The sequence below is a fragment of the Alligator sinensis genome, unplaced genomic scaffold (genome assembly GCF_000455745.1).
Source record: "Alligator sinensis unplaced genomic scaffold, ASM45574v1 scaffold1165_1, whole genome shotgun sequence".
Taxonomy (NCBI): domain Eukaryota; kingdom Metazoa; phylum Chordata; order Crocodylia; family Alligatoridae; genus Alligator; species Alligator sinensis.
In genome coordinates this window covers 841,861-850,886 of record NW_005842477.1, presented here as the reverse complement: position 1 = coordinate 850,886, position 9,026 = coordinate 841,861, and the positions used below count along the sequence as shown (strand labels likewise).

The following is a 9,026-nucleotide window of genomic DNA, read 5'->3' as shown; positions in this document are numbered from 1 at the left end:
CAGCAGGACAATATATCTTAAACTTCCTGTTTAAAACTTGACAAATATTAATTAACAATGCTGCACAGCTCCCCAGTAGAATGGCGTAAAGTGACTACCATAATGTTACCTAGCTAGTCAGCAACATAGCTGAGAATAGACCCTTGAAGTCCCAAATCCCAGACCCCTTCACTACAAGCCCAGGACAACACCCTCTTACTGCAGTTCCACAGCAACATGGATATGAGCAGGCAGCCCACAACTGCAGGAAAGCATGCACTATGGTTGCTGCCTCACTACCATCACCAGGCTCACTACAGAAGCCAAGATACAAGGAACACAGAAACAGAATTACAGTAGTGCTTCAGGTAGAAGGGGATGAAAGTGGAGCACTTTCTCACCTTGAGAGGCTCATAAGTAGCAAACGTAGCACTGGCTTCAAAATATTCCTGGTACATGGTAGCACTCACTGTCACTAAAGTATGTCCCAATGCCTTTGCAGCTAACTGGATGCTGGAGCAAAATCTCTGGCCAGGTTTCTGAACGCCTGTAAGACAAAAGAACTTTTGCAGCATGCTTTATGTCATTGACAAGCAGAGCTGAAATGGAATCTCTCACTTCTCCATTTTTTAAGTGTGTACCAGACCTACCTTCTATCTAATTGTCCCATCCCCGTCAGCTGTTGGAAGAATCAAATTATATAGTGTTGCACCAGAAACTGACATAGCAGTTATCCCTCTGATTGGTCTTTGTGGTGACTGATGCAATACTAGTGAATGGGGAGGCAGAGGGAAAGGAAAGGGGGGAGGGCAGTACTTTGGAAAATATATAAAGTGCATTTTGCAAACTGCTTTTTAAAAAGCAATTAGACTTGGAGCTCCGCTACTTTACCTTCTTCAGCAGGGGTGAAGATGCCTTGCTTATCCATGCTTATGTCCAGCTCTAGCAGGGAACAGTCAGTAAAAGCAATGGTCTCCCTCGTCTCTCTGTCTATGTAGTACATCATGAGTGGAGCTTCTAAAACTTGTCCAATTTCAATGTCTGCATGAAATGGCAAAAACTCCATCTTCGTTGGCCTCAGCACATACACCTGGATTGGCAAAGTTCGGTAAAGAGGCCCTGACAGCAAAGTACCAAGGGCTAGTTCACCCTGGATTAAAACTGTGTTATAATCAAGCATTTCAGCTTCAGGAAAAAAACTTAAGCAGTCAAAGCATTGAAAATGGAGTCCACACCTGACTTGGCAGCTAGATTCCTATTTGCAGTCTACTCACTTGAGCAAAATTTACTTTGCAAATCTAGAAGTTTTAGTTGGATTTTTTTTTATAGTTAATATACAGCCCCAGGTACACTAACATATAGGTCAGCATAGAAATGTTCACTGAATGTCTGTGCTTAACAAATAGCTTGAGCTAGTCAGAAGTAACATCCCTGACACAAAGAACTGCACTTGAAGGACAACAGCACGTGAACAAGTGCCCACAGGATTACTAATGGTGAGATTTTATAGCGTGCTCACTGCACTCCGATAATTATAGCAGAGCACTGGGTGCACTATAAAGTCTCACCCTGTGGCAAATGAAAGCTAACCTATGCTATTTGACCCCTCCTTCACTGCAAGGGAATGCTGCAGTGTGCTACCTTTCATTTACCCCAGTAAGATCAGGCACACAGGCAACTGCTCTGCAGCAGCTGATGCACATTTACTGCACAGTTAGTTGTTTGCATGTCCTGCCCCCAAGTGAGAAGAGAATCAAGCCCAGCGTTTTTAGGCAGTAGCCTGGCACCAACATTGCTCAAGATGAGTCTTAGATTTCCAAATCTGGATAAGGAGCACCCTTGCCACTGAAAAACATCAGGGAAGTACTTACCTGAATTTCTCCATAATGGAAGGGATTCTGCACATCTCTGGCCTGCACTGTGCTCTGCCCCCCAACCAGCCCTGCTGTCACTACTCCTTTTATGGTGACTGTGACTACACTCTGATTGGAAGAGGTCCATGTGAAATTGCCGCTGCCTCCCTCCACCTATGGATGAACATAAGACAGAAAAAGTAAGCGGTGCAAATTACAACCAACCAAAGCCCTAGAAAGAGGAGGATGATTATATGCGTTGGTGTTACTTTAGCAAAATGTGAGCTTGCACAGATGTGGTTTGGAATAACAATCCCACAGTGAAAAATATTAAGTGAAGTAATACCATAATAACAGCATTCCACAGCTCCTTTCATCTGAGAAACTAAAACCACTTTACAAACATTTATTAAGTCTCATGAGTCCCCACCACCACTACCAACTAAGGAACATTACTTAACTCATTTTACAGTTTGATAAAAGTGAGACATAAAAAGATCATTTATCAGTTAAGTCAGTGAGTGGCAAAGGCAGCAGTAAAGTAGGGATGGGCAATGTCTCACCTCTTCTTCGCTGTATACAGTAGTTTTTAAAAATAAAAGAGACGTTAAGACTGTGTTGCCAGATTACAGAAAAGTGCTGCTGAAATAGATGAGTATGATCAATGAAGGGCACAGAAAGACATGACAGAAGAAACAGACCCATAGAAAAGCTAGAGGAATCGGAGGTGCCACTCAGTATAGTGTTAAGCGTGACGCTTAGGGAATTAAAGAGCAAACTCATCCTACCAGGGATGGGACCTAAAAAAGTGATCAGCCAACCATGTTCCTAGCATGGGGTCTTCTCCTGGCTTCACTGTGTTCAATGAGGTTTTGCCCTTTATTTAAATAGACACAGAATCCAACCCAAGACTAGACTAGCAAAGAAAAACAGATTGATGTTTCCCCTGCTTCCGTACTGACAATGCTCACAGGGTCTCTATTAGCTAAATATTATTAATTAGCATTTTTCTGGAAGGGGCTCTCATATCATATCTTTTCTACCTTGGCGACCACAGACAGCAGCAGTCTCCCAATGCCCGAGGAAGGGTGTTGGTACCTGAAAGCTTGCAAAGAACTGTTTCCAATTATTTAGTTGGTCTAATAAAAGATATCACATCTACCCAAAGAACGTTGCCTGCTCATATCAAGGAGGCACTCATGAATTTCCATGTCACGGTATACTTCACCTGAACTCTATGTCGATACAAAACTTCCATATGGTGGTGTGGAAAAGCAAGGAAGGAGGGTGTCAGCTTGATTCGAAGGTAAACCCTTGCCTCCTGTTCGTGACTAATTGGGGCAGGAAAGTATGCCTCGGATCCATCCTGCACACAGAAAACAAGGAAATGTCATCTTTAGCTAAGTGGCCCAGTCACAAAAGGGACAGTCAATGATCTTGAACTGCTAAATAAAGCACCTCCTTTCAGGTTGTACTTCCTAGCAGTTACTTGAAAAACAAGTCTGAAAGGAGGAACACTGTTCTGCCTGAAGTCTACTGAAGGGTTTTTTTGGATAAGCTTAATCAAAATTCCCCAACAACAGTATTATCATCTCCAGTTGTTCCCACAGGGTCTTGCCTTAAGCATAAAATTAGAAGAGAAATATTAATTCCACTGAGAAACTCACCAAGCAAAAGAATGCAGGACAAAACTTAAATTTATAAAAGGAAGACACCACTATGGTCATAAAAAGGAAAATAACCACTAAAAGCAGACTTTAATGCATCTGCTCTGCACAGACACACACTTGCTGCCAAAACCAAAATAAAGCATCATGAACTAACACTAATAGTTCTTGCACTTGCATTTCAATTATGCTAAGGTATTAAGTTTAGAAGGGTACAAGAATCTAAGATACTGTTACATCAGTGCCTCTCACCATTCAAAGCCATTTGAAAGGCAACAGCAATAGAACCGGACAGAAACAACCAAGTGGCTCCAAAGATTAATCCAGAAAGGTACCTGAAAAATCCTGAACAATGTACCTTTCACCACTTGCCTTTCAAGACTACCAAGTAGTATAACAGATGTCCCCAGTCTGAAGTTTTTTTCTGACAAGCAATCTAAATATTTTTATTTATTTCACTCTTATTCCTGCTTCTTCCTTCTACAGAACTCAGAATAGATAGGTGATGTCATGGCATAAGCACACACACTCATATGAGCAGCTTAGTGAAACTTGTTAATCCTCTAGACTGCCTGGTTCAATTTGTCATGCTATCTTCCCCCAGTCCTTAGATTCTCATTTCTCTGAGGAAATCAAACTCTCCTGTCAGGGAGTGCCCATTATCCCTGGAGATGTAGAAGGGGTGTAGGTTGTAGCCATGTTGGTCTAAGGACATAGGCAGACAAGAAGCCTCTGGCTTCTTTACTTTTCATTCTATCCAGGAAGAGCACACACCAACTGCAGAAACTTCCTCAGCCTGATGAAGGGTTTTTAAACCCGAAAGTTTGCTTTAAATTTTCTCTCTCAACTGTTTAAGTTGGTCTAATAAAAGATATCAGATTTACCCAAAGAACCTTGTCTGGAGATATAGAAGTTGTTCATCCACAAAAAAATGTATGGAGGACATGCTGCTACAACCCAAAGTAAATAGTACATAAGCAAAACTTCCATAATTTGAAACATGCAGCAGTTCAATTTATTCTTTTGTGAACAGTACTCTCATAGGGCCTCAGTGACTGCTGCTGGTAAGGGAATGTTGCAACCCTTACCTCTTACCTGTAGAAGAACAGAAGTCAATGCAGCTTTTATTATTGTGATGCCACCTTTCAGGACCTGAACTGTATGGTAAGAACCATTAGCAGAAGACATTATCTCTTCAAGATATTCCATGGGAAAGTGATGAGTTATTCTTATGTTCTGTAAATCAACAATAAAAAAAAAAAACAGAGAAGGATCTATCCATTTCCTAAGAAAACATAATCCACTTCCTATCAGAAGGATTTTGAAACATACTATAAGTGAACTTGGCACACCCACAATCACCCAGGCACCTGTTATGCCTTCTCAGTTCAGAAGCCAACATGGTTATCAGAACAGCTATGGCTTGAAGTTGATTCTGGACATGGCTGGGCAAGTGAAAGCACCAATCATTTTATTTTGGTTCCTGTACTGCACTGAAGTCATTTTTTCCTAAGAGAAATGGCCTGCAAGGATAACTATTGCAATAAATCTCACTAAGTTAGGGAAATGTTGTCACCACCGTGTTAATAATACTAAAACTAAGACTCGGAGAAGTTTAAATGACTTCCACAAGGTCACATGGTGATCTGAGTCCCAAGCTTGGACTGTAACTAATAAGTTATTGTTTCTTTTCTCATAAGAGCCACTACCTTAGTTTTGAATCTACTTTAAATATAAAGAAATACATACTGGGGAATTAATTTACTGGAAAACTACAGCATCTAAATGAAGGCTGTAATCTAAATTTTAAAATAAGACTTATGCTTTTCCCAACTAAAAGTACACTAAGCTAAATTCTAGAGACCAGATTATTTATCAGCCATAAACATCTGAAGAATAAACTGTTTTCAGTAAACTTGGAAAGGACATGAATTCTTTTATTATTGCTGTTGAGGGTGTGTAAGAGATATGGCACAACAGATGCTTCCCTTTGGCAGCTGCCCAAGTTTTTAACTTTACACATGCTTACATCAGATAAATAAACTTTGGTGCTGGCTTTATCATATACTTCAACAGTGATTGTATACACTCCCCTGACTTCTAGAACCCATCTGTCTCCTGGTTGGATAGTGAAACCTGCAATAAAGCATAAAAAGGTGGCTTGTTAAAAGGATTTTTTTAAAAAAAGGGTTTTATTTTGTAAACTGAATGTTGGTAAAAGGTGCTAGATTAACAGCTTTGAGGGCTGAATAATCTTTTTCAGTTCCAAAACAAATTAAGTACAGGCAACGATAGTATTAGTTTTTCTGCATTGCTTCTCACTTTTATTCTGCACCATTTATAGGAGCTAGAAAGAAATCTGTAATAAATTCTATCGAAGGCAATAAGGGTACGGATAGATACAAACAGCCATTAGGTGGTGATAATTTATGGCCACTATGAAACTCTTCTCTATTAGAACTCATGAGCTAAAAGGAAAGGATCCATTTCCCATCTCCTGAACTATCCAGTGACGCTTATCCACACTTCTTGAACTCCTGAGACACTTAAAAAATACAGTGCAGTAAGCAGCCAGCCACTTTTGCTAATGTACCATAACAGTGAAATGATCTATGAGGCAACTATGACTTGTTCTTTCTGTTTCTGGTGCCCCCCGTGCACTGTTATTCTTTAGTCCAATTAACTCTTCTAAAGTTTAGAGATCACTAACTAGATTTCTACATTGTGACTATGCAAGCGTTAATTTTCAAGCCTCTGCTGGAAGAGGAGAATTCAAATAATCTGACTCAGTAAGACCTGGGATTCATTCTACTAACAGAACTTATTTCTTTACAATGTGAGGCTAACCAGCGGCAAGAACGATCTTCCTTTTTCATCATGCCTTTCATACATGTGGTTTAAAAGTACTCACACAAACCATGTGTGTATTTAGACATACATCACTTTGTCTATCAGTTAAACTCAGTCATGTGCAAAGCAAGGTAAGCATTTGAGTACAGAAAAGCTAGCAGGGCAAGAAGTGGCCTACTGTATCCAACCAAAAATACAAAATACTTCAACTAAGTAATGTTACTACCTATATAGAATGGGTTTGGCCATAACATATACCCTTCAACCTCCAAAACAAAAAATGTTTGAAAATAACCATGAATGAGGCACACAACAAAACAACAACAAACATGCAAGAGTTAAGGGGGGGGAGGGGAAAGCAAAACAAAAATAAATGTGTTAAATAAAAACTAACAAGTTTGAAATAGCATGGGGCTATTTTCTTTAACTTGTAACCTTCCTACAACTGATATGAAGAAATTATAATATTAAACAAACAAACTGACCTATACATTTACACCAGATTCTGAGAACAGGTTTTTGCACAGGGGAGGTAAGAAGCAGCCCCATGCAAGCTGTACAGTCCTATGAGTTAGTCTCTTAAAAAAACCAAACATTTTATTGATTAATAACACAAAGCAATAAGAGTTTAAAATCAAACTATCATCTTCTGAATAATTACCTAAAAATGCAGCCTCTACAACATAGATAGTACAGTTTGGAAGTCCAGATGCAGCTCGCATGTGGATATCTTAGTTTTTGCATAAGGAAGGAATTTAGTCTTTAAATAAGACACATAACCTTAGGCTATTTAAACTGAAAACAAATGTAGGAACTTGGGGCCTTATCCAATTTCCACCAATATCAAATGGTGTCTTTAAATTGACTTAATTGAGATTTGGATCATGAACCTGGATAGACAACTCATTCTCATCGCAGAAGAGTCAGAGGTAAAGGAGCTGAGTATGTCAAGCTGAGTGACAGTGCTTGCTGACTGGCTACCAAGAATGAATAGCATTGACTTTAAAGTGGAAGAGTGAGCATGCATCATACCCAGTTAGAAGAAGTAATGGTTAGGTACTGAAGGACAAGTTGTTTCTTCGAGTGCAGGTAATGCCCCAAGATATCACAGAATTCTGAGATACTGCAGGACAGGGTTTCAACTAATCTGCTTTGCTTATCTGACCCATCTAAAGTATGGCTTTACTAGAATTCAGCTCGGTCTTGCTCAGGAAAGAGAATGGCTACACAAATAAAGAAGACCGTTATGTTTTTTGCTTTATTTTAAAGGATACTTTTATGAACAAACACAAGATTAACCTGTCCAAGCTGCACTGCTGTTACAGTGGCTGTGTTCACATCCAGCTGAGCCACTGGAAGATGGTCAGACCCACCAGCTGCAATGATTTGATCACGCAGTTCAAGCTCATAATGTTCAAGAGGTAAATCCACTTCTGCAAAGAATAAGTTACTGTACAAAACAATGCATATTTCACATCAGTGCACAATTGATTTTTCCTTTAGAAGGGCATGAATACAATCTCATGACAACAGTCAAAGAAGAGCTGCAAGGTTAGGAGCCTAGAGGAAATGTTACTAAAGTACATGTATGTTAGTCCTAATATCTCTCAGTGTCAAAGCTTGCACACAGACACATCTTAGCAATATCGTCTGCTGGTTAGTCCCAAGCATAACCAGTATCCAGAGTTTGACTTTTCTACTACCCCAGACACAATACAGTCACCAGACTCTATAGAGTATCCTCTACTAAGAATGACATCCGAGCTAGTCTTTATAAAAAAGATGCCCATCACAAGGAACATACAGGGAAAGTTTTTACACTGTGTGAGTATAGGTTTAGGCTTAACCATAGTTCCTCCTGTAGTCAGGAATAGGTCTATGGGAAGTGAAATTACTGCCTGTGTGAATTATCTGCTTCAATTTCACTTAGGAAAGATTAGTAAAGATTTTGGTAAACTCAGAGGCATTAAAAGAACAACTTTACCTGTAATCTTTCCCTGTACAATTTTACCAACTTTGTACTTGATGTAGGTTCCAACCAGAAGATAAATATCATGGGAGGGTACAAGAAATACATTCTCCAGAACCAGCAGACGTACCAGAGCAGCAGATATTTTCTAATGAAGGAAGAATAAAAAAGCAACTTACTATTAGTACCTGGCAACAATGTCATTTTTTCAGCAAGAGGATCACTTACCAGCAGGAGGCTCCAAAATGCCAACTGTAATTAATATTACTTTAGCACTACATTTTAGTCACTAACAGGAGAAGGTCTCTTACCTCCTGAACCTTTTGACACGTGGACACAATAGAATGGCAGTTTTCTTTTAAAGGGGCAGTCAGCTTGAACCACAGTGTGTATCAATATTTTTATCTTTTGCTAAATGAATTACGTCTGCCGTGTCTCCTTACCAGTTTTAGGAGATTCTACTACCACATGTTCTTATTTTTAAATGTTTTCCTTTTTGGTGGTAGTGGTATGTGAAATGGGAAAAAAAAAAAGTAAAATTTTCATCACTTAGGGGAAATAAAAGTGAAACTGACCATGCATCAAATGTTAGCAAACACTGTAGCCAACTGAAAAAAATTTTTTTTATTTAATCTTTTATTTATAGTTGTCTTAGATGTTGCTGGTGCTAAGAGCAAACAAAACAAACATTCAGGAAGAAATATGACT

The 9,026-nt window shown here is 39.3% G+C and overlaps 1 protein-coding gene and 1 long non-coding RNA gene across 2 annotated transcripts in view; one reads left to right on the top strand and one right to left on the bottom strand.

The window, feature by feature from the left end:
• Positions 1 to 8,489, top strand: part of LOC112551466 — a 14,375-nt gene extending 5,886 nt beyond the window's left edge. The window contains exons 2-3 of the long non-coding RNA XR_003095778.1: positions 7,619 to 7,770; positions 8,381 to 8,489. This is a non-coding gene — a long non-coding RNA (uncharacterized LOC112551466). The remainder of the gene's footprint in view (positions 1 to 7,618; positions 7,771 to 8,380) is intronic.
• Positions 1 to 9,026, bottom strand: part of NUP210L (nucleoporin 210 like) — a 34,991-nt gene that overhangs the window by 21,076 nt on the left and 4,889 nt on the right. Inside the window, exons 6-14 of the mRNA XM_006030955.3 lie at positions 8,334 to 8,466; positions 7,624 to 7,782; positions 7,011 to 7,079; positions 5,529 to 5,635; positions 4,595 to 4,735; positions 3,061 to 3,198; positions 1,851 to 2,006; positions 871 to 1,069; positions 381 to 526 (exon numbers count right to left, since the gene is read on the bottom strand). Of these exons, the coding sequence (XP_006031017.1) occupies positions 381 to 526; positions 871 to 1,069; positions 1,851 to 2,006; positions 3,061 to 3,198; positions 4,595 to 4,735; positions 5,529 to 5,635; positions 7,011 to 7,079; positions 7,624 to 7,782; positions 8,334 to 8,466 (1,248 nt within the window). The remainder of the gene's footprint in view (positions 1 to 380; positions 527 to 870; positions 1,070 to 1,850; positions 2,007 to 3,060; positions 3,199 to 4,594; positions 4,736 to 5,528; positions 5,636 to 7,010; positions 7,080 to 7,623; positions 7,783 to 8,333; positions 8,467 to 9,026) is intronic.